The sequence below is a fragment of the Camelus bactrianus genome, chromosome 15 (genome assembly GCF_048773025.1).
Source record: "Camelus bactrianus isolate YW-2024 breed Bactrian camel chromosome 15, ASM4877302v1, whole genome shotgun sequence".
NCBI lineage: Eukaryota > Metazoa > Chordata > Mammalia > Artiodactyla > Camelidae > Camelus > Camelus bactrianus.
This window is the reverse complement of record NC_133553.1, coordinates 60,413,934-60,440,174: the sequence shown is the minus strand read 5'-3', so window position 1 is coordinate 60,440,174 and position 26,241 is coordinate 60,413,934. Positions and strand designations below refer to the sequence as shown.

Here is a 26,241-nt window from a genome sequence, read left to right as displayed (position 1 = left end):
GAGACAAGTGTTTGGCATCCAGGAATTCAAGAAATATTTGCTGAATAATCACCTGAGGCTGATTTTAAATTATATGTATAACTCAATAAAATAAGACAAATGAGTGAAGTACTCAGACAACATGGCTCCTTTTTGGTCTTTTAATTTGTTTAATGTATGAGCCCATACGCAATTTCAGTCACAAATGAAAGATGTAACAGTGTCTCCAAAACGTCCAGCCCTCTGTAGGATGTAATTATCTATAGCAACTGATCAAAGTTGGTGAGATGACCCTATAGATTAATGCAGAATTAAGTGATTCTTAGTTGAGTGCATAGTATGTATAGTGTACTTCACAGAATCCAGAGTTTGTAGGAAAAAAAAATCAATGCCAAGTAACCATCAACTATTACATACTAGTTTAAAAATTTCTTCCTACTCCGTGTATCAACAACCACCAGTTAAACCCTGTTTCAAGAGCTATGATAGTTGACAGGGATGCAAAAATAACTGGACACATGGGGCTGTACAATCTGACTGGGAAGATGAGACATATGCAAGAAACATCCAGAAAATAACTTAGAATCAGAAATATGAGATGGGGGAGGGTACAGCTCAAGTGGTAGAGTGTGTGGTTAGCATGCATGCAGTCCTGGGTTCAATCCCCAGTACTTCCATTATAAGTAAATAAATAAATAAACCTAATCAACTTCCCTCCTCAGAAAAACAAGAAAGAAACATGAGACAGTTCAAGAGGAGCACTGAAGACTCATCACATATTCAAAAAACAAGTCGGACAACAAAAACCCAAGGAGGGTGGCACATCTCTCTCCACAGCAGAGCAGGTTCTTCCCACGCACTTACAGGCACCTCGGTTCCAGGCTGTTAGTTACAGAAGAACCAGAACATTTGGTCTTGGACCTAGTCACTTCATCCACTCAATGTAGAGCTGACCGGGCACCAGGACCATTCTGAGACAGAGCTCATCTTGAACCATTTACTTCCCACCTCTTCAAGGCTGCACTAGACTGCATGAGCAGTTTGTTTAGGAAGACCTCTTGCTCCCTCTGGTGGTAGTCGAGATTCACAGCTTTTTACAGGCTTTTAAATCTATGTTAACAGTTGGATTGTTGGTGGATGGATACTTACAGAAAGTTTTTCCACATCTCCCTTCAACACTCGTTCTAAGTAAAGCTGTTTAAGCTCTCGTTCCAACCGTGATGGCAGCCCAGGGTACATAGTAGACCCTCCAGAAAGCACAATGTGCTTATAAAATTCAGATCTAGAAAGATATAATAGGTATTCATTAGGGTTTCAGATTAGGAAAACAGTATCTGAGTTCCTTTTTTAATGCCAATCTCAGGTGGTTGCTGGGAGAATTAAATAAAATTCAACATGTAAACCACAGGGCTGAATGTTTGCTATTACCACTGTTAATAGATAACAAACCCTCTTTACGTATAGAAGAGTTATTGTAATTTTGATGACAATACTTTCAAAGAATGTAACATGTGTTCTTGAGAATGTAACTGAGCCTCTTAATAACGTCCAGTTTCCATTACAAACTTGCAGTACTTGGACTGCGCTACCACAGTGCTTCCCGGGGGCCACCAAGACGTGGCTGTCTACTACAATTAACCATATTCTACCATGATTCTAGTTCTGGCTTTTGAATTTTTCCATTTGCCTTTTGTAGCTTTCCCTTTTGTTCCTTTGCCTTGAGGCTGTCAGCTGTTATTTTTCTTCAGATTGATGGGTTTGCTTCTTAGAGCAGTCCTCTTTTCTTCCCTAAATAGGCTGCCAGTCATGACACTGGATAATCAAATCTAAAATAACCACATGTGTGGTAAAATAATATAATCTGAGTGAGGGTCTGAGGAACCCTTCTCATAGTAAAGGTCAGGAGCTGAGTCACATCCATCTTGCCCTCATTCAAACTTGCTTCCAGGCTTTTACTTACCTTCAGCTTCTCAAGGGCTGAGGCTATTGTAATTCTAGCTTCCAGAAGAGGTTTTGTATTGTATTTAATTGCAGAAGTATGCACATGAGTGCGGCATAAGCTAAGCAACTGAGGTGTAGCCACATGTGATACGTGCCCGTGAGCATTTACAAGAATGCTTTCAACACACAGAACACACCAAACACATTTGAGCTGGGCTACTTTACAATGCCAGCTCTGCGGAGAGGTTACTGAACCAGACCCCAGCACTTCAGGAATGCCAAAACTTTAATCACCACCAACAGGCATGCACTTTTAAATGTAATTTTACTATTAATGGTCGTTAAATCAAGCGACAAAAGCATCTACCTAACTTCTACTATGAGATTTTATTGTAATTATTAGACTTTTGACCATCTTCCATTAGATTTATAGCTTGTTGTAAGTCAATTGCTATTTTTATTAATTTCCATTATTGTCCTGTTCCCCAGCCATCCCACAAAAATTAGACTGTTATTTAATTCGGGGTTAAACAAACAAGTAAGCAAACACTTGCTTAACAAAATGCTTCTGAGTGAATTTCTCAGTAACTTGGGTGTAGAGAAGAGTTCTTAAACTATGACTCAAACTCTAGATGCAATAAAGTTTATAAATCTTTTAATATGACTAAATAAAAACAAAATTTTGTATGGCCAAAAACACCACAAGCAAGAGATAAATGAAAAATTATAAAATATCTACAATAGATATCACAGAGCTCATATAAAAAGAACTTTTTTCAAAATTGAGGGGGAAAAAAATTAAAAAATCCTATAGAAGAATAGGCAAAAGCCATGAACAGATAATTCATCAGGAAAAGATAGAAAAATGGCCCTAGAAATAGAAAAATACATTCAACTTCACTCTTAAGAGAAATGCAAATTAAAGCTACACTGAGATATCATTTCTCACTCATTAGACCGGCACGACAGTAGCAAAGCTGACAAACTCTGAACGAGCTACGGGGACACAGGTGACCTCATGCACTACTGGTGGGAAAGAAGAAGGGGCAGGAACTGAGCAATAACAAAACTACACGCATTCACCCTTCCACCCAACTACTCCCCCCACCCCAGATATTGTTTCAGAATATACATGCCCAACATTACACAGACACAGCACGCACAACATAATTAGCCATGGCATGATTTGTCAGCACAAATACTGGAATCTACCTAAGTAAACAAGATCCACTGAATAATCCATGATATGTGAACAATGGAAAAAAGAATGCAGCTGTAGAAAAAGAATAAGCACAACCCCCAGGAAGTGGTATAAGATTGTTTAGGATACATTAAGTCAAAAAACCAAAGTACAAAGGAGTGTTTAAGGTATGCTACGTTTTGTGTAAGAAAATAAGGAACACAGGGAGGAGGACTAGGGTGGAAGACACGGGGCAGGGAGAGAAGTACTTCAGAGTACACTTTTTGTATAGTTTTGACTACACTGTTAATGTTCTACCTATTCAAAAACCAAAAACCAAAATTAAAGGTGAGCCAGGAATATCCTGTGCCACAAAATGAAACAGAATGTGCTCAAAAAAAAAAAAAAGATGAGGGCACATCAAAAGACACAGGAGCTGCTTGAAGGGGCTCTCATAGACCTCATCAGGAACAACTTAGTACCAACAAGGCAGTAATAAATTATAATCCACTGAATAAAATTATGAGTCCATACCGATCATAAACAAACATTAACAAGGGAGAAGGAAAAGGACTGTTACACTAGAATGCCAACTAACAAATACAGAAGTTATGGTGGAATTAGAACAATCACCTTTTCGCCACTAGCACAACAGAAAATGGACTTAGGCAAGAATCATCAATAGATGCTAAAAGGGGTGAGGGGCACAATTTGACGAGGAACAAGATTTACACAGCCTCAAAGTATTTTCCCACAAATTACTTATACATTAGGAAAGCGGAAAAGAAAGGAAACCTACACAGTGGAGCAAACAGGAAACCTCATGAAGAGCCTACTACTAGTATCACCAATTAGGAGTCACCAGACATCCCCTCTGGATGTGATAACGTGAGAACACATCACTGAAGCAGTCTCCTAGACAAAATGTGTAACCTGAATCTAATCACGAGAAACACTCACATCCAAACTGTACTCTGCAAAGATGTCGATGTCATGAAAACTAAGGAACCGTAACAGATAAAAGGTGACTAAGAAACATGACAGTTAAATAGAAGGTGTGATCTTAGATTTGATGCTTTACTGGAGAAAAGAAAAGTTGTATAAAGGACATTATTGGGACAGTGGATGAAACTGAAATGTGGACGGTAGGTAAAAGTATGGCAGTAATCAATCCCTGGAACTCGGTAACTGCACTGTGGCTGTAAGAGAACATCCTCATTCCTAAGAAATACAAGGTGAGCACTGAGGAGTAAGGAGGACTTATGCATTCAACCTACTCTCACATGGCTCAAGAGAAAAGAGTGACAGAGCAAACACACAGAACATTAATATCAGTAAAATGGGAAATTAGATGAAGAGTGTTCAGGTGTTCCCTGTTCTACTCTTAAAACTTTTAAATTTTAAATTATTTCAAAATGAGTTTATTTCAAAGAGGCATCTGAGACACAGTGATACATGCTGTCCAATGTCCAGTGCCATCCTATCAAAAACATGAGTGAGACAACAGACAACCTGGTCACTGTAACTATTTATATATTCCATCCAATTTTATTAAACAACTTTGAGACAACCACTTCTAAGGTACCTGGTATCGATGTCAGCTGCCTGGATTGTGTTAAAAAGCAATTCAGCAACACCTACTCCCTCCACATTGATCAAGTGGGGCTGAAATAAAGCTTCTGGTGCTTCAAATCTCTCTCCCCCGACTTTGATAATGCGGCCATCTGGGAGCTAGAAATCAAGAAGAAAAAGGTATTAGCAAAAGATTTCAGAAGTTCCCAATGTTCTCTAGACACTAGTACTTATAAACACACCTGCTCTATAACCACAATCATTGCCAACAATATATTTCTCCTAAAATACATTTCTAAGAAAAGACCAAAAAAAGGTAAAATAAAATACATTAAAATAACTGTTATTATTATTATCATGCTCTGTTCTGCTTTTAAAATGGTACATCATATTCTTAAGTATCAGGAATTCCTTGGAGAAACCGCCGATGCATGAGCGCACGATGTCCCACTAGTGTGAGCAGCTAAGTGCTCAGGCAGTGCTGACCCACCACTGCGTCTGGATTCTTACCGGGGTCACTGCCCATTTGTGAGTTTCTGGATATTTTTTACCATGTAGCACAGACACATTCAATGAAAAATCTTAATACATTTCTTTCACCAAATAATTACTCTGGGAAACTTTATTATTTTGCCATCAAAACACTTTATATTAGTGTGAAACTCATGTCAAATCATTTAATCCAAAAAATTTTTATGATTAAAAAAGCTTAACCAATATTGACCTAGACCACTTTTTATTAGCAATTCTGTTGTATCCTAGGTCCTATTAAATTTTAAATGATAACGGTAAATACAATTTTAAGAAAAGATTTAAGCAACAGGTCAGATACCATTACAACATGACCTTTCATAGAAAACTCTTAAGTTACATCATGTTTATTTTTAATTAAATGAGAAATGTTAAATAAGAGCTCCCTCATAGCTCTCTGGATTGACCTAAGTAACAAGCATGCTTGTGTATGCTGGCATATGATGCATTTCTGTATGACATACTAGAATAAATTTTACATTAACATTTCTAACAGTATATTTAAGATAATGTAATTACAATAATTATATTTAGACTCAAAAACTGAGTTTCCATTATGACAAAGTATCACAAATCAAGTTAAGATGTTTACTCCATGTTTGCTTTGTTTACAATTATGTGCAAAGCCAATAACATCTTTCAAAAACTCTAGAATTATATTTTTATAAATTATATCAAATTTCTTAGAAAGAATTTACCCTTAAAAAAAAGCCCACAGCTGTCCACAGACTTTAAAAACCAAATGAAATCACCTAAGATGTACGAAAAAACTTCACATGGCAGACAACTGTTTGCAAATCCTCTGTACCTCACCCTTCCAGCCTCTGATAGTATGGATCCTCTCAAAGCTCTGGCTGTGGGCCAGCCGGGGGCCACCTACCCTCAGAACTACTTACCTCTGGGAACTGTTAAAACAGTATGCTTTCTATTTCTCTGCATCAAATCTTATCCTACCCTTTATTTATCCACTCTCATCCCTCTTCATTTACTCATCCATTCACTGTTTATTTGTTGATCATATTTTTGTAACCTACCTCAAATTCTTTGAGAAAGGATGGAAGAAATAAATAAATATGTCTCACATTTCTAGTTGCCTCATCTTTTGCCTTGTGCCTCTTTCTTCCAAAGTCAGGTAGATGACAAATTATAAATTTAGGGGAACTGTCAAGAAGGCTTCAGGAAAGAATCCCCAGGGCAGGTCATTAAGTTTCAGTGTATTGGCTTATTGACTATTTGGATCAGTATCTTCTAAAACTTCTAAGAATTTATAATTATTTTCAAAATAACTATTTTGTACATATCTGTGATGTGTTGAGCTTACATGAATCAAGTGGTTCAAAAATACTTGCCTTTATTGCCTATTGCTCCATTTCATTTTAGTAACTAGTATTTCAAAGACATAATATTAAGTACTTTTATACCCAGATGAAAATGACAGACTAAAGATAGCAATCCATTAAAAATTCAGGTAAGATCAACTCCCCTGGTGTAAACTGTAACAAGGTTCTAAGTCTCACTAGTTACAATTTCAAGTTAACATTTGTTCTGAATATCTCATTAAGAAAATACTAAGTCAGGAAGATGGCCATCTACTGAATTATTAAAGCAATACTATAAGATGACCACTTCCCACTAAGATACTTCAGTCCCATAAGAATCCTGTAGTCATTTACATAACAGCATATCGAAGGCTCTGAGAAGTCCTTCAATGAAGTAAAATCGACTCTCCCAAACTTACCTGACAATGTAACCCCCATTTTAATTTTTGTGAAATACCTACTAACATCTCAGAGAAATAATACTCTGTAAAACCCAGGCTGAAAAATGCTATTCCAGATACTAGATCGCAAAATAACCTCTCATGTCTAAATTGTACCCTAAGGTAGAAAAGCAATATATGATTCCTGCCTTATTTTACATTACACAGTATCCTAAAATAATTAAATCATAAACCATAATGTAGAAAGATATTAAAGGTATACACATACATATTTTAACAACCCAAAACAAAAATACTGGATTCAAGAAAATATCCTTAAGCACACACCAATAATTATGGTTGTCCATTTTAAAATCACAAATATATTACACACGACAAATACTTACTGTGTAAGATTCAACTAATACTGTGGTTTCTAAGGCCAGTTTCTGCTCCTGCTCAATATTATACCCCACATAACACAATTTTTCTTTAATCATGCGAACTGTTTCAAAATCAGCAGAATGGTTGAAGGCATATCCTCGCAACAGCAGCAGCTGGTACAAAAAATAGCATGATTAATCTGAACGAGTTCCACTCCGCAAAAGCTATTAACGCTCTCTAAATATGTCACGTCAGTAACAAACGCGATGGACAACAGAGCCTTAGCTCTTACTGAACATTTCAAAAATGGGAATAGTACTTGCCATAAAGGATTTATATTTCAGTTTCACAGAAAAGTTTCACAGAGTAACAGAATTAACATTTCATGAATAATAAATAGGTAAAACGAGCAAGAAAACCAACCTAGTTTTAAAAATGAGTACTGAGTACTAATATTTAGATACTTTTGATAATCATTAAGTCTATTAATAAATATTATTTTAGCACTGAATTCCCATAATCTTAATTTGCTCAATCAATGCCACATTCATGAGATACCCTTAGGTCTTAGGATGTTGGATTTCTAGTTTCTAGTGTTACGTCTGACACATATAAGATAGGCAATTGCATTTGTTAAATAAATGACAAGAGAATTCAACCTGCTGACAGAAAAAAAACCATAATATGCATCACAAAGAAACAGGACTTTTCATATAAAAACTTAAAAATAAATCCCCTAATCTTTGTATTTATGTTCAAAAGAAGCCCTTTCAGTATTCCTTGAGTGGTCACTCTCAGAGAGAATTTTGGTTCAGAATGAGAGTATTATAATTCTCATTAACTTAATCTTATTACTCTAAATGAGACTAAAGGAAGGTGAAGACCTAATGCAGTCCAATTTATTGCACAGACTTCACCCTAGAACAGTCTCTCCACCGCAGCACCAATGACATTTTGGATCTTACAATTCTTTGCTGTGGAGGCTGCCCTGTTCATTGTAGGAAGTTTAGCAGCCTTCCTGCAAAGCTGCAACAACCAAAAAGTGTCTCCAGACACTGCAAAATGTCCCTGGGGGCAGCATCATTCCTGTTTGAGAGTCACTGACCTGGAGAGAATACACTACAGAATTCTGGTACAGAGTAATCTAAATTATTATTATTTTTTTATATCTTAAAAAAATGCACATGCCTCCAAATAGTGGACTTTTATACATTTTCCAGCATGTTTTAAAGAAAATTGTAACTAAGTATATTCAGAAGTAAACTTTAACATACACCTGTTCAAAGGACGGTTTACGGCAGAAGGGCCGCTTAAGTTGTTCAAGGAAGTTTTAGAGTCTCCTTCCATCTTTGAAATACCTCTCTATCCATTCCCTGGGAACAGCAAATACAATTATATAATGATGTATTCTCATTAGTAAACCAGAGATGGTGTGTGTAACTCTTACATGGATTTTTATATGAATATTGAGGGAACTGGGCCATTTCTCTAGTGATAGATTCACTAGAATCCTGAGATGATACATTCAATTTTGTGTTAAGTCAGTAAACACAAACTACAAAATCTAATTCTATGATATTTGCTTTTGCTTACCTTGATAAGGTATCTGGTAATATCTCTCCCAGCGATATCCAGTCTCCTGGTAAGGTGAGGGAGAGAAAAGCCTTCATACACTGGGCAAATGTGAGTCACGCCATCTCCAGAGTCCACCACTACTCCAGTTAATAAACCTGTATATGAACCATGAGGTTGTAAATAAAAAGCCTACTCAGAAAAATCAAAGCTAACAAATTTCAAATATTTGTACAGAAGCGAACTAGAAACTTCACCAACCAGAGTGGCCTAAAAGCCAGCATTTCTTTATTATTTGCTTATTTTGCAGCTTATTTCTAATACCCAGACACTAAAGCCAGTGTTCTCTCATATGTCCCTTGTGAGACTTTTGATCTAATCATGCGCTACCCTAGGACATGGCAAGAAACAGACCCTCAGACCTAGGACTATAAAACACAACATGTTCTTTATTTTTCTTTCCAACTTAATCTTGATACCTGAATTCCCTCAAAGTAAAATTTTCTAAAGCATCGTGGATAACATAAATTTATGAAAACCATTGTAAAAGGTAAATATTATATAAGTTGATAGTGAACCTGATAGTGAAAGAAATAATCTAGTTTTTCATTATTCTTTTTATCATACATGAGTATAGTCAAAACTGTTGTTTTGAAAATTCCTGTTGATACTAGATAGCAAGAAATCTGTGAATAACTCATCTTGACTAGCCAAAGGATCAATTATTCACCAGAAACCAAAAAGACAACAGTTAAATTTTGTAATAAAAGAACAGCAAAGAAGCTGTCTTGTTTCCCATATGTACTACTTAAAAGTATAAATGGTTACAAATTAATGTTTTACCTTTTGTGCCAGGGTTAATTCAGGGAAAGCAAAACGAAATTTTTTTTTAATTGAAGTATAGTCAGTTTACATTGTTGTATCAATTTCTGATGTACAGCATAATGTTTCAGTCATACATATACATACATATATTCCTTTTCATATTGTTTTTCATTATAGGTTACTACAAGATACTGAATACAGCTTGATATAGTTCTCTGGGCTATACAGTGTAAACTTGTTTATCTATTTTATATATAATAGTATCTGCAAGTCTCATTAATAGGTTTTAATAGTCTAATAATATTTTCAACAAAAAATTTTTTAGTCAGAACATGCATTATCTATAACTTGCTTAAGCATTATTTTACCATTGTCCCATTCCTGAATAGGCTGTCTCCCTCTTTCTAATACAAACTTGAATATACTAAATATCTAACTGATTTACTTTGAATACATTTATTCAAACCACTTGAAGTTGAAGCTAATATAATTCGTCTTTCCTTGACTGATGCTGTAAGTTTCATAAAAATCAAACGCTGCCTTTTGAGGTTGCATTCTTTTAAACAAGAGACTTTGCATTGCAAAAAGGAGGAATCCACAATATTAATTCAAAAGTACTCCCAGCAATATTAACTAAAGCAGAGATTTACGTATTTTATTTTTCAAACAGACCTTCCCATCCAATCTCACCTCATTTCCTTCCATTCCCACCAGGTTACATCCTGGCCCTTCCCTGTACACATCTGATCATTTCCAGTGCCACCCTCTTTTGTCACTGGATTATCTATTTTTTCCACTTCAATTCCTAAGGATTCTTTAAAGCTCATCTAGTTCTTACCTTTCCATTTATACCCTTCCTGACTACTCTCACCTCCAGTCCAAATGCCGTAACTTCAGTTATTCCCCTCAATTCTGTTTGCAAAATGTAGCCAAACATACCTTCCTGACTCACTGTCACTTCTCTTATTCACAAACTCCCCTGGCTCCAAATGTTGCTTCTTACTTTTTCTGATTCAACTGGTAGCACTAGCCACCTTGTTCAGAAGGAGAATTTTTCCACAGCTTAGAGTTCTTTTGATTAATGCTACTGGACTATCATTTCTTAAAATTAAGAATTCAACGGTTAAACAAAAATAGCTAAATATCAGCAATTAAGAGAAGATATCTTCTCCTTGGACAGAAATGAATTTATGAATATTGCTTAAAAAATCTTTTAAGGTCAATTTTACTCAGACATAATTAAAACAAAAATTCATTTCAGCAGAAGGGTCCCATCCTCACCCCCTAAATGGAACTATTATCACCCATTTCAAAGCTTAGATTCAAAAATTTTAATAGCTATTTTTCCAAAGTATTTTCTCAAATAACTTCTAAATTTTATTTTAAAAAGATGAAACAAAATCCTCTAGATGCAGACACGCACTAATTACTCACAGGTGGACTATAATTGCCTTAAGGGCAAGGAGACTACATGCAGCTTACCGACTAATCACTGCCGCACCCTTTCACTGAACAGAACGCGAGGTACATGCCACACTTAGTGGATGAATAGAAGCGTCTTTAAAAATTTAATTCCTCCAAGTACTTTCCTAGTATCTATCTGTAGTACTAAAGACAGTTTAAAAACCCAGTATGTATTCTGACAAGATGATTTTTACTCATCCATTTGTAGAATCAGATGGATCACCATAATATTAAAGTTTGCTTTCTAAGGACAGCTGACCCTTGAACAACTCAGGGATTAATCTGCATTTAACTTATAGTTGGCCCTCCCCCTCCCCAGATTCAACCAACCACGGACCATGTAGTACCGTAGTATTATTCACTGATGAAAAATATCCGTGTATAAGTGGACCCATGCAGTTCAAACCTGTTCAGGGGTCAATGGCACACAGTCATATGCACTGCTTAAGTACTCGGGCCTGAGACTTAACTCAGCTGTCACCTCCTTCAGAAACTTTCTGATGTGCTGCATCAATATCTGTATCTTTTTCCAACCAGACTCTAAGTTCTTGAGGGCATTTTTTTCTTTTTTAATGGAGACACTGGGGATTGAGCCCAGCATCCCATGCATGCTTAGCATGTGCTCTACCACTGAGCTATACCCTCCCTCAACCCTTGAGGGCATCTTTACATTTTAAGTGCCTAACAGAGTCTGTGGCACATATTTGACGGTCCCTTAAGTTCTCAAGAAGACTATCAGGATATAGAGAGTTCTCCCCAAGTGGCTAATATTTTATTCCAAGTAGACAGGGAGGCAGTCACTAATGGCAAGCAGTACCAAGAAAACATGGTAGGTCTCCTCCATTAAGTCCACCTCAAAAGTTAGGAAGGCACACCCAAATGTCTGCCTTTTCTTTTGTATTTAATCTATGTATTTGGCAAGCATGATTTTACAGTAAGCTTACTGGCTATTTTTTTTTTAACTCTGCCAATTCTGAGGGCAGATTCCATGTTTATTCTCCACTTTATAAAACTTTTCACTTTAAATAGCCTAAAAGAGAGAATCTCCTACTTTTAAAAAAAAAATTGAGAATTTTTACCTTTTAAGTCCTTCACTGTTTAGTAAAGAAAATAAAAACGTGTATCTTTCATTTGACACATTTTAGAAATTATAGAAATATTTGAATAAAATATATAAATACTATGTTCTTCTGGGATTTACAACTTATTGAAAAATCAAATTCCTCTCACATAAAACACATTTAATAAATGTTGAATGGATGATTCTAAAAGTTAAGCTTTACCTACCTTGAGCATACAAAGTCAGAACTGCCTGGATGGCTACATACACGCCAGAAAACTGGTAAGTTTCAAACATTACCTGAAAATGCAAAAGGAAAGGGAAAAAAAAATTGGCATTTAGAAGTTACATAATAAATATTTATATGCTTTCTTGATGGTCAGAGTGGATTAGCTGCCAAAATAAAAGGACCCCAAAGAGTCCTCCACTCTCTTCAGTTCTTCGTGCTTTTATTAAAGTCTTGCTGCCACAGAGCTCCAATTTTGGGGACAGATTTCTGAACACACACTGAGTCCCCAGGCATTTCAAAAGTGCTACAAAAGCAAAGATTTCTGAGTATTTTAGTTAATAGCTGATTAGAGTAAAAGAAAGTTCCTGCTTTTGAACAAGCCTTTCTCAACTGATGTCCCTTAAGGCAAATACCTTTTAATTCAAAGACAAACTACAGAAATTGTTTAACTGCTGACCCTCCCATCCCTCTCCCTCAACCTGGGCCAAGATTGTGGCTCTACTTCCAGCAGTTGAAAAAAAAAAAAAGTAGTAAAAGGGTACTGCAGAAAAACAAACAGAAAACAAGGCAGTAATTCCTGAATGCTGGCACACATAGAAACTGCTCAGCTGCTGGGCCTGCCCCCCCTACTGAAGCCAAGGCTGCGGCTCCACCCTCAGCTGAAGTACACTGGAGGGAGGGGTTCCCTCACGCCCTCACCGGTCAATCATGCTCAATCATGCTCGTTCTCTGTAGTGCAGGCTGACTGGGAACATCCTGTAGGATTTAGATCCTGCAGAATACAGATTCTGTCATCTACACTGAGTACTCCTTAACTGGCAGTGCTGACTACCACTATGAATATCTAGATATTTAGAAATTTTACAACTGATCACAATGAGAGTTATATAGAATTCATCTTATTTATACATTTATTTTAAAATGGAGATTCTGGGAATTGAACCCAGGACCTTGTGCATGCTAAGCACATGCTCTACTGCTGAGCTGTACCCTCCCCCCTATATATAATTTAAATTTTAAATGAAACACATACTCATCAATTAAGCAACTAGATATTCTACTTAGTATTCTAGTCCATCATCCTTTATTCTCCCCCACAGGGATGAAAATGGAAGAGTGATGCTATACAGCTGACCCCTGAATAACAGAGGTTTGAACTGAGCAGGTCCTCTTAATCAGATTTTTTTCAACAAATACATACTACACCACTGTGCCATCCAAGGTTGGCTGAATCCAGGGATGCAGAACCTCGAAGATGGAGGGCTGACTATAAAGTTGTAGTTTTCAGCTGGGCAAATTTTCACCTGAGGGTGGAGCACTGGTGCCCCTAACCCCTCCACTGTCTGAAGGTCAACTGTATTTGCATTTATCAACTTGAAAGTCTGCTAAAATTTGTTTTTATTTATTAGAATGTTAAAAAGTACCTGGAGTTCTAAAACAGAGTATTAAACAACGATGAGACCTTAGCATGTAGTAAGACCAATTCTTGTCATTTTGGCAGATTAAAAAGAATGTGTCCTAGCCAAATAGCTAGTTAGTGGAAGAGGCACCCAGGTATATCATCTCCCTAACTTTTCATTTGGAAAAAAAACTTGATTTTCACTCTGGTATTGCATTACTCTCCTAAAGTGGTTTCCTTGTGTAGCAACCTTTTGGTTTAATGCAAAAATATCTCTGCACTCTGATTTTGTAATGTACTGCTAAAAATAAACAGTGATTACAAATGACTACTTATCCATCACAAAGTATTAGTGATTATAAATCACTTAGAAAATGTAAAATGTAATTACAATATGAACTAATACAATAAAGCCCATCTTTCCTAGTTTAAGGGGTGGTTAGGAGGAAAGAAGTAATAGAATATGGATCATAAGAAATGATATGGATTCTGTAACTAAAACCATGATCTCAAATTTTTAAAACTTAATACAAAAACTGAGCTTCAATCTAGACTTTCAAAATATTCTCTAACAATAATCTCTTCAAAATCTCTTCCAAAATTTCCATCAACATCTAAACACAGTCACAGAGTAATAGAAAACATTTACATTAAGTAGTACCTGGAAAGCTACTACAATACAAAGCAATTGAAAGTTTCCACCTCATATATCACAAAATCAAAGACAACCTTGAAAAGTTATCTATCTCAACTATTAAGAACATAGACTTCTTCCTCTCTGTAACTGCCTACCTCATTACCTCTTTCCCTAGCCGTCCTATCCCTGGGTTAGCCTTCTCAACCTGTATTATCCACATCCTCATGAGTCCCAAGTTTATATCTCCAGCCTCAGAATTTTCTCCTGCACTTGATCTTATACACACACACACACACACACACACACACACACTTCTACCTGGCATCTTTGCTTGGATGTCAAAAAAGGTCTACCATGTCCAAAACTGAACTCCTGATCCATTTTCCTCCCAAATCCCGTTCCATCATCTCCAGTTGCTCAAGATAAAACCTTTGTAGCTATCTCTCTATTATCCACATCTAAGGAATCAATATTTTCTGGCCTTACTTTCAAAACAGAGCCACAACGCAGCCACTTCTCACTGCCTTCTCTGTTATTACCCCTAATCCAACATTATCTGCCTAGATAACTAAAAAAGTTTCCAAACTGGTCTCCCTTCCACCCTTGCCTCCGTATGTTCTACACTCAACACAGCAGTCACAGAAACCTGTATCAGCATCCCTTTCCTGTGTCACTTGGAGTTTAAGTCTAATTCCTTACGAGGGCGTACAAGGACCTAGATGATCTGGTCCCATTACTTTTCCCACCTCATCTCCTGTTGCTCTCCCATACTGGCTTCAGTGCTGACTCTAATACGCCAGGCTTTTTCCCATTTTAAGACCTTCGCACTGGCTACTCCCTTTGCCTGGAATGTTCTGTCCCCATATATTCTGGCTAACTCCCCCACTCTGTCTTTGTTTAAACATCACCTTCTCATGGACACGTACTACCACACCGTATGAAAACTGCAATTCTGTCCCCCTTAACCTACGTTCTTTTCCCCCCTTTAGCATCTGTTATCTTCTAACAAACCAATTAACTCACTTCTTGGAGTGGGGGGGTCAGTTTTCCCCTGCTAGAGGGTAAGCTCCATGGCAGCAGGATTTTGTTTTGTTTACTGACATATTCTATTTATAAATAATGACTAGCACATAGCTAGGTGTTCAATAAATAGGATCTGGGAGAAGAAAACAACATTTATTCCCTTTATTCTTAACAATGGTAAGATAAAAGAAAGAACATCAGCTTTAACATCACATCACAGAGACACACATATGCACATCCCATCTAAACACTTACCTCTACTATCTTCTCTCTGTTTTTGGTTGGGTTCATAGGAGGTTCTGTGAGTAAGATTTTACAATTCCTGGTATCTATGTTAAGCTTCTCTGGTCCAAATGTATAGTCCCACAGGTGTTTCATGTCATCCCAATTTCGTACTATGCCATTTTCCATAGGGTAGTTAACTTCTAACATTGAGCGTAATTCACTTGCTTCATCACCAACCATAAGATCCTAGAAAATTATAATATTAAAGCTTTAGACCAAAATTTTGCATAAAATACCTTCAGAAAATTATCCTCCCATGATACTTCGGAAAACTTGGGAATAATTAATTTTAATCTTTCTGGCACTTTCAGATAAAAGCTCTTCATTCCACAAGTTAAAAAGATAATTTTTTTCATGAACAATGCCTTGTAAAGCTTAATCGTGAATAATAAATTTTTATGTACAATGTGGTTTAAATCAATAAATTGACCTTACCTTTAATACATATGTTTCCAAAAGAAGGGGCATTAGCACAAATAAACCCCATATTTTCATATTTTGAAGGGTTTTGTATGAGGTTTCATCTGTTTCTTTTGCTCAAATGTTCAAAAAATAAGGCCTGTGATATGTGAAATAGCACATCAGGGAAAAAAAAACTTGTAGAAAGATGCTCAATGCATGCAGCACATTTCTTTGTACTATTATTTATCAAAATGATAAATGTAAGTACTATAAAGCATAATGAGAAGCAAAAAATAAAATGATTTTTATTACACTATAATAATGGATATTTGCACCACATAAATTGTAAATTTCACAAACTTCTATCTACATATGCCTTAATCAGAACTGAAATGAAGTTTCTATATATGCCTCACCAAGATGAATGAGAAGTTGTAGAGATATAAAAAATTAAGACATAGAGAAGTCATTCTTCTTTAAAATTATCTCATGAGCAACATTTTCAATCTTAAAATATAATACTGGAAAACTATGCTGTCACACATGAAGCAGAATACTCACAAGTCTTGTCTTCAATGAGAGCATACTTAAGATGGCCCATATTTGAAAAGTCAAATTTATATACATAAGGCTAATGATGTCCCAGAATTTAAACTTATTTTAGAAATCAACTAGTCAAAATATTAAATAATCCTGACTTCTACATATACTGATAAATTCAATTAAAAAAACCCCCTAGTATCAGAAATAGCTACAATTTGCTACAACACCTTAAGATGTTTTAAAACAGAGGTTTAAATATATATATATGAGTTTAAAACTTTTAAAAATAACAATTAAAAAAAAAAAACCTAAGAAGTAAACCAGGGTGAAGACCCTACTTTAAAAAAAAAAAACAAAAAAAAAACACAGATTTCTGGAAAATCCACTGAAAGCAACAACAAAAAGGAAAAACAAAGTTAAAGCAGATGCTAGAAATGTTCACTAAAATTTTTCTGTTGGAACTAATTTCTTACAAAGTTTTATAATTCACCATAACTTAATACTCAAATTTCTTAATTATCAACTATTTAGAATCATCTGATAGGAAAATGCAAAACTAAAAATTTGTATTTGCGAACTCTAGTCAATGACATGCATATGTTGAATTACTTAGGGAGAAGTATACTGATAATTTCAAATACATCAAAAAACAAGATACACTGATGGACTGATGGATAGATGAATAGATAAGTGACATATCAGTACAGCAAATATTAATGTCAGAATCTAGGTGATGGATGTATAGGCTTCACTGTAAAATTCCTTCAGCTTTGCTGTACATTCTAAATACTTCCTAATAAAATGTTAGGGGGAGGATACTATACCTCCAAGTACATATATTCCTTTTAGCCATTAATATAATTAAATACACAATTTTGTTCATTTCTTCCAGAATTATATCTTTGTGCTGTACAAGATAATAACAGATTGGACAATTAGATGGTTTATATCATCGATATACATTCACAACTATATTTCAACAAATTCAGTATAATTTGTTGATTTACACTGGTCTGATTTCATCAGAATATTTAGTTTTTATTCCAGGCAATAGGGGCTTACATATGTCTGATCCAATGCCAATTCAAAATAAAAGCCTCTACTTGTAAGACATACATACTATAAAGAATTAACTTAAAGAAACATCTGGCATTGAGTTCTTACCATCCTTCTGAACAAAGAGGATATTTAAAGTGGAAGAAAACAAGTATTCACTTATCAGATTAGTGCAAATATTCTTGAGTAGCTCAAGCTACCTAATTCAAAAATTTATCCCTATCTAAAATTTTAATTTAAAAACTCCTAAAACATACAATTTTCCCTAGAACATTTCAACTTCCAAAACCCCAAAATGCTAAGAGCTTTATGTAACTTGTAACCGTCTCTAAGAAAATTATAAGTGCCCAGATCAGGCCTTAGTTTTTTACCACCCACCTTATCACCAGACCTCAAGCCTAAACCATCACCTATTACCTGGAAGAGTGAAAAATTACAGTAACTGTCTGAGATGCTGTTTTAAAGGTATTTACACTTTATGAAAAGCAGGCAGTGTAGATGAGATTTGCCAAGAATCATTCTGAATAATGTCAACTCAAATTGGAAAATAGAGCAAACATACTTTAAAACCACAATTAAATTCCTGAAACAAAATTTCATAAAAAAAATCAAATTAAGCCCACACTGTTCTCTACAAGTACACTTTTTTCTTAATCTCCTTAGGACTTTAAGCCAAATGCAGGATCTTTTATTTAGAATAAATATAGGAATTTCCACTTTTAAGTGTTTTGTTTATCCAAAAGAAAATTTCACAAAGTTACTGTTACTAGTTAAAATACATATCACTAGAAATGCCTGATATTCATCTTTACAAATAATATTAAAAAGAAACTTGGAAATATCTACTATAGAAGTACTTAGACTGTCAGAAAAATACAGTAAGAGTCAACTGGGATGAAGTAAGCTTCTAGTTCGAAAGAAAAAGGCGCCACAAAATGGTATTTATTTAGAGGGAAAATTTGTTGTTTATGGAAAAGTCTTAGAAGACTTTCACCTTTTTCTTACTTATCCTCAGATAATGTAAAATCTGCTCATTGATAAGGATTATACAGGAAATGAGTCAATCTCTTTTTCTAACCCTTTACTATCTACAGTTCATTTGCACATTAAAATTTTACTCAGCTTATTAAGTACACATATGATACTGTACTGAATGCAAGTATATATACAGGCTATGACAGGCAATGTTCTAATTTCATGTTGGTCAATACGATTTATCCAAATATAACACCTTCGCCCCAATTTTTTGGATCACACAAATCCTAAATAAAGCCACTTGTTTTCTAATATAATTCACACCACATTCCATTTTAATTGCAACATTCATCTACAAAAAACACAAGAAAAACAATTCAAAACTATGTTAGTAATTAGTTCTGGTTTGGTCCATTGTATGCAATCAGGAAAGTATAAGACTTAATTAGTTGCTACCAAATTGAAGCGGTGAAAAAGGTTAAAAAATCAAAATAATTAAAATTAAAATATGGAATTACCCCCCTCCCCAATACTACAGGGACACAAAACAACAACTACTGTCCCACCAAGCAAAAGTGGAAAACAAACAGAGAGCATGTGTGTAACCTCACTTACCATCTTTTTGTTATTCTACTTCAACAGGTCAAGAAAGGTGAAGAGAGAGAAGGTAGAAGTAAGAGTCAGAAAAGGCCTAATAAAATCCTCACTGAAATTTTTAAACATACAAGCAATAGAGACAAATTAGGTCGAGGTCAGATGCAGTACTACTACAGTTTACGGAGTTAATAATTAGGGCCAGCTTAACATGGACAGTTATTATGCCTGAATGAAAATTAACTTATTAAACAATTTAAATTTCCAGGTTTTAGTCTACCACATTTTAGCTAACAAAACACAAAAAGTATAAGTCAATCCACTAGGCATAGTAATTCCAAAAATCAAATTTAATTCATTACTGAATTTAAAAACCTTAATTAAGGAAAATAAATAGCAGAAAAGGACTAGCTGAATAGGTAAAGGGTATTTAGAGTTGATCTTCCAAGCTCTAGCAATCAAGTTAAATTTGACACAGGTCTCTTTTCTTTCACCATTTTCTACTCAAAGAACAAATTAACTTGAAAGACTTAAAAGATTAAGCAGGTTGAACAGAAGTAAGCCAACTGAACACAGAATGACAAACTGTACAAGCAAATGTTACTGGGGAATTCCTTAGCAAAAATGTCTTTGAGAGTATCACCTGGTTTCATTTCTATCACTTGGTCTTAAAAAGTAAGAAAGTTGGAGTGAAAAAGATATGTAATTATTTGCGACTATGCTGGACAATAAAAATGGCTATATGTGATGCATCTTAATACCTCAAAATGTTATTATCCATAAAATGTATTAAAAAGCCATTCTTCTTTAAAAGCCTGATCCTGAATAAAAAACCCTAAAAAATAAATAAATAAAAACAAAACACAAAAACTCTCATACTGAAAGTCCTTTCTGATTATAATACAACAGAGCCCAGAATCATTCACTCTTTTAGGTCTTTAAAAAATTAACACAGAACCTTTCAGTTTGTGTTTTTATTCATTGTGTAACCCAAGTCTCTAGTCCTAAGAGCAGAGAGCTACCAAGTAGCAAATCTCTACCCCCTATTACCTTTCTAGACACCTGAAACAAATGTCCCAAAGAGGTACACCCTAACTCATAATCTAACAATTCAATCAAGTCTTGCCAAAGACTGTCCAGATAGGACCGACAATGCTAACTTGTTCACAAATAATTCTGTTAAAGGGCCCCTAAATTCCACTGCCTTTTGTATACCTGATCCCTAGGCCACCTGAGGAATTTAAGTCAACTGGTGACGACTGCTCTTTCGATTGGCTTTTTTTTTTTTTTTGTAAAAAATATTGTAACTCCCACTTGATTTCCAATTGATCTAATAGAAGAGAAAAATCTATTATCCTTACTGTCCGATCTCTCACACTGAGTACAGTGCATAGGCAATAACAACGTTCCCCCAACTCCTTGTGGGAAGAGAAGTAATACAAGGCCAAATAAAGACTTGCACAGCTTCCTCTGCACACTATGGAAATCAGTTATATTGGTGAAAAAAGGAACCAGTAAGATTTACATCCTGTGTTTTCCTGACTAGCTTTATAAAAATGTAGGGGGATCTGGCCATGAGAATGTGGAAAGGGAAAGTCTTAGGTCCCAAAGAGACACTAACATAGAATGACAAATAGTGGAACTGAAAGACATAAAAATACCAGGCTGATTTCTTTTAAAAATTATACTACATAATAGGACTTTAAGTCACTAACATAGTATTCACATCAACATAAAAATCTTACTACATATTTTACTCCATTCAGAGAGAAATGGCATCAAGCCATACTTAAAGTCAGATGAAATTAACTTCAGTTTTTGTGCCTTTCTTCAGTGTTGATAAAAATTAAAAGCATAAGAAGTTCTGCCCTCCTCCTCTGCTTTTCAAGGCATCACATTTTAAAACTACTTAATTCAAAGAACATCTCACAGGTTTTGATCCTCATTTATCAATAAATAAATTATTACCTTGATTTCAATGTTTCCCACTTTGGTGGTTGATCTGATAATAGGTCTTCCAACCAAAGCTGGGAAGATGTGTTCTGGAAAGTTAGAGCCTGCATAGCCACACTTCACAAACTGGAAAAAGAAAAGTAAAAGTGGGTTAGTGTCAAGGTGTGTACTATATTCATTTAAAAACTGTATCCAAAGAACACCGCTGTGCATTTATACAATATTTTAAACTTTTGGTGCTTTCAAATTACCCAAAGTAGTCACCCCATCTATCATATCCTTCATTTACTTCCTTTATAGCACTATGACCAGAGCTCCTGTCACTCTATCGGTTAGCTGCTTCTTTAGTATCTTAGGTCTCCCCAACACAGGGAAAGCCTCAAGAGAGTAGCGAGCCAAGCTGAGTTCATGCCGAGCCTGCTGCCTTGACACACGGTGGGGAAGGAACAAATTCACTCAACAAATTCTACTGTTTTTAAAAGAGAAATGTTAGAAAATGAACAGAACTAAAGTTTAACTCCAAAGCAGGCTTTCATTCATTTCTAGCAATTCACTTAAACAACCTCATTTTCCAAAATGGGAAGATCAAATGGCATTGGGACTAGCATCATGTTAAAATAAACATTTATTAGGCTTTTTGGGCTATTTACATTTTTACATTTAGACGCATGTATTTAGTAATACCAGGTAACATAATTTCATATTCAGTAGTGTACTTCTCCAATAAGGACAAACCAGTGATTCTGATACTACTTCCATTTTATGGGTACGAAACTGATATTCTAGGAGATATAACAGTAAAAATAAAAATAGAACCAAGGGTTTTTCATTCTTATACCAATAATACAGTCTGTTTAGTCTTATTTTTAAGAGCAACCATTACAAGGATAAGGCAATTAAAAACTTCAGGGTGGGAGGAAGAAGCTATATAAGGAAATGCAATCTGGAGTCTCTACCCTCTCCCTTAACAGGCCTTTTTTAAACGTAAGCTACGTCTTGCAAGGATTTTTGTATCTATTGATGAATCTCAAGCACCTAGAATAGCGTCTGATGCATAGTAAGTGCATATTAAATAACTGATCAATAAATATAAAAAGTTTTGCTGTTGATCTGAGAGTACGATACAATGATTATTTGAATATAGAGACTATGTGTAATATTGACAAAGTCTATTGTTCCATGGCTTCAGGCACCATAGACTGCCTGAGATTTCACTGAATAATCTTTTAAAAATTTGAAAACCAAATCATTTTAAATATCACATGTTGAGAGAGGAGGAAATAAAGTGACCTTTTACCTCATTCTGGGATTGTAAAATCTGATTATTTTTATCTTCTCCATTAACTTTGTCATCTCTTACTCTGCCTACTTTAGAGATTTCCTCACTTACTCATGCTGACCTGGAAGAGATACCCATCATACTGATCTCCTAGAAGAACTGAGGAGAAAAAACAGTATCTGAATGTGATGGATGACAGTAATAACACAAAAATGGACAGAAACCCACCCCTTGACAGAAAGCTATTATGTACAAGGAACTATTTTGATAGCGGTAAAAGTTAGCAACAACCTTAAACTGACTTCTGACTAACCCTTCAATATGCAAAATTTTTATATTTCAAAGACAACCTTGTTGGAAATGTTGAAGAACCAACCACATTTAAATTATAAATAGCCTAGAACATTTTGCCATGCATAATTTCAAGTCTTTTATAAATAGAGCTTTTAAAAATGTTGAAGTCATGTCTTCAGCAGAATAAAGCTACCAGTGTGAAAAACATCTGTCTAAAATTTTAAAATTTCATATTTCCAATACCACCTATCCTCTCAGCTCATGTTTACATCTTAGAACCTGTATAATGAACCTATAATGAACATACTCTTCAGATGTTGCCTTCCAAATCCACAAAACCTAGTCCTGGTCAGTTTACCACTGAGCCACCAAGGCCAGGGTGTTTTTCAGGTATACCTACCTGTTTCTGAAACTATGATGCAATTCTTACTGTATTATCTTTCAAGACAGAAGTTAGTGTGATATGATGGCACGTGCAACAGACAACCTGCTTGCTCTTACCTAGCTAGCTCTCCACTTGAACAGTGGTTGACAGTAAAGAAGTATCACATACTTTCCATCCTAAAAAAGTGTTTAACAGAAATCAGAAGTGCTAGTCCATTTTTCCACAAAGTCTTTCCAAATAATTTACCAGTGTAACCCAGACAGAGCTGGAGAGACAACTGCCATGGAGGAAAAGAATACCTACTATTTTCTAGTCCATTCAAATTAAACAAAACAAAACAAAACAAAAAAACAAACCTCTCCTATCCTTCTTTTCAAAAATCAAACTCTTTTGTCCTTAAGTCAAAAGCTAGCTCACTTGATAGGAACTGAAATCATATACAAGGGCAAAGAACCTCATTATCCCAACCATACCCAAATTTCTATAAAACTTAAAATTTGTCACGATCACCAGCCTCATATCACATTAGTCACAATATACACATATATTCCAAAAATAGAAAGCAAATACTATATAGACATTAAATTCTCAAGTTTATTTTAAAGTAACAAACAGATAAGGACACTGGGTGGGTCAAAAGTGTCCATTTACCAGGCTGAAAATGCTCATGTGGGTATAAATGTTCTTAAAGAAAATGATACAATGAATGAATGAAAAAAGAATCTATCATTTTGTAAGGGCATTTTCAGCATACTAAACAAAAACAAATGATTTAAGTGAGAAGTCATAACAGAAGTTGTAGGTGGGAGGAGGAACATGGCATGGGGCACAAGTCAAGTCCTGGTGCAGGGAGGAGGCAGGGAAGGCTGACATTCCTCCTCCCTCATTCTGAGCCACATATTGGGAGACAAGCAACACGGCAAAGCCATTATCACAACACTCAATATTTACTGACTATAACTGTTCAGATGGGTAGTTTGTATCTTAAAATTCTTGTTTGAGTATATTTTAAGGGACAAGATACTTGCCAAGGGCCTAAGGTAAGAAGACAAAAATTGATAACTCCTGAAACTATAAAAATAATTGGAAATTACTATTCCTGTGCTTTACAAAAAATGGAAATTTGGCCTTTAGTTCAAATTAAATATATCAATCACTTATTAATGAAATTATTTATTCTGCTTATGCAGTAGTTCATTGGAAGTAGATGCTGCCACAGTAATTCAGTGCTGGCATTCCTACAGGGTACTAGATGTTTGGTCAAATGGCAGTAGCTACACTATTTCACATTATTTTAAATGTAAAAGCATTAATAGCTACAATGACAAGAATTTAATTACAAGTATCTATTTCTCAATAATACACAACTAACAGACAATCTGGCATTTCCTTTCTTGCAAAAAGTCACTAATTTTTTAAAAGATCTAAACCATGATGTAATAAAATACAAAGAAAATATTCTAAACTACTCTTTTGGCATCATTTTAATTCTTGAAATCCCTCCCCCACTCGAATCATTTTAAGACTTGGTCACTTAGTTCTCTCGTTGTGTGTGATACGGCTGTGTTTAAGAAACAGATTTTACCATATATAGTTTCCTCTTCACAGCACTGTGGTTTAAGCAGGCTGCCTTACTTCCCACTGAGTCATCAAATGGTAAGAACATGAACAGTATAATATTCTTTTAAGCAAAAAATGAAGACAAAGTCAATCTACATTTGCTTTAAAAGTAACTTTCTTCCCTCAAAAACTAAACTGGGATTAATAAAGCCTCATTTGGGCTAATTCAATTTGTATTTCTCCTTTATTAATGTAAGATATTAATTTAACTGCACAGTGATTATTCTGATCTTAGACTACCAAAGTATTTATTCTATATATTCCAAAGCATTTTGCAAAGTGAAACCAAATTTGATTCTGACTTGTTTCTACTTCAAACACTCCTAAATTCTACATTTAAGTTTGTATAAGCCTGATAAAGCACCCCATAATCAACTACAAATGTGAATTGTACAAGAATAATTATCCTAACATTATAAGCTACTCTGTATCACTAGACCCTAAAAATTATACCAGTTGCATTCAGCACTCCAGATGTCTTTATTGTTGGTGAACTAACTCAATGCTGATGAAACCACCCAAGTTTGGTAAAAGAATACACACCACCAGGGGCCTGGGCCCAACTCCTGAAAGGCACCTGAACCTAAGCAGATCTCCACATTCTCACCTATCCGGCTACTTTCAGCGGCTACATTTTGGGTTTGAAAGGTTGTGAGGATGAAGCACATAGGGCATTGGAATCCATTGAATTTTTGTCCTCTAGGAGGCCCTAATGAGACACTGGTCTGGTTGGGAGCTGGTGAGGAAGAGGAGCAGGACCAGCATGTGATCACAAGAACTCTCCTACTCAGAGCATTCAATTTAGGGCCTGCCAGAGGGGTTTAAAAAAATTACCAAGTTCTCAAGTAGCCTATAATTTTAAAACCTGAAATATGTAAGAAGCAAGTTGCTTTAGAGCAGTAACTATTCCAACAAGTTTTTAGAAATCAAATTTTAATATCTTCTTTTATTTAATCACAGAGGAATTATAAGTCCTTTGGGTACCTAAATAAAATCAAGATGACTATGAAGTATACGTGGCAAAAAATACAAAATCTAAGTGATTACTAATCCTCTAAATTTTCAGAACTATCATAGCATTCCTGACTACATACTATACAAGAGCTATTTCCTTGAAGTCAACTATGTCTATAGAAAACCTGGATAAGATTTTAAACTAACTAGAAACAAACACCAAATATGCTTTTATTTGAATTAACTATGCTTTTCCCATTTGTCATAATAACTGATCTCTTGTCTTAAGGAACAAGATCCTTAAATTATGGATTAGATGGAAGACTAAGCAATAATACACAATCAGTTTTCTAATAAACTAATAAAACAGTAACATAAAAATAAGCTTCGGGTTAATATTCCTGTT

The 26,241-nt window shown here is 35.2% G+C and overlaps 1 protein-coding gene across 1 annotated transcript in view; it reads right to left on the bottom strand.

Annotated features, from left to right (window-relative positions):
* ACTR2 (actin related protein 2) overlaps positions 1-26,241 on the bottom strand; it is a 33,139-nt gene that overhangs the window by 4,874 nt on the left and 2,024 nt on the right. Inside the window, exons 2-8 of the mRNA XM_074341239.1 lie at positions 21,319-21,429; positions 15,751-15,966; positions 12,435-12,507; positions 8,880-9,016; positions 7,310-7,459; positions 4,686-4,831; positions 1,129-1,261 (exon numbers count right to left, since the gene is read on the bottom strand). Of these exons, the coding sequence (XP_074197340.1) occupies positions 1,129-1,261; positions 4,686-4,831; positions 7,310-7,459; positions 8,880-9,016; positions 12,435-12,507; positions 15,751-15,966; positions 21,319-21,429 (966 nt within the window). The remainder of the gene's footprint in view (positions 1-1,128; positions 1,262-4,685; positions 4,832-7,309; positions 7,460-8,879; positions 9,017-12,434; positions 12,508-15,750; positions 15,967-21,318; positions 21,430-26,241) is intronic.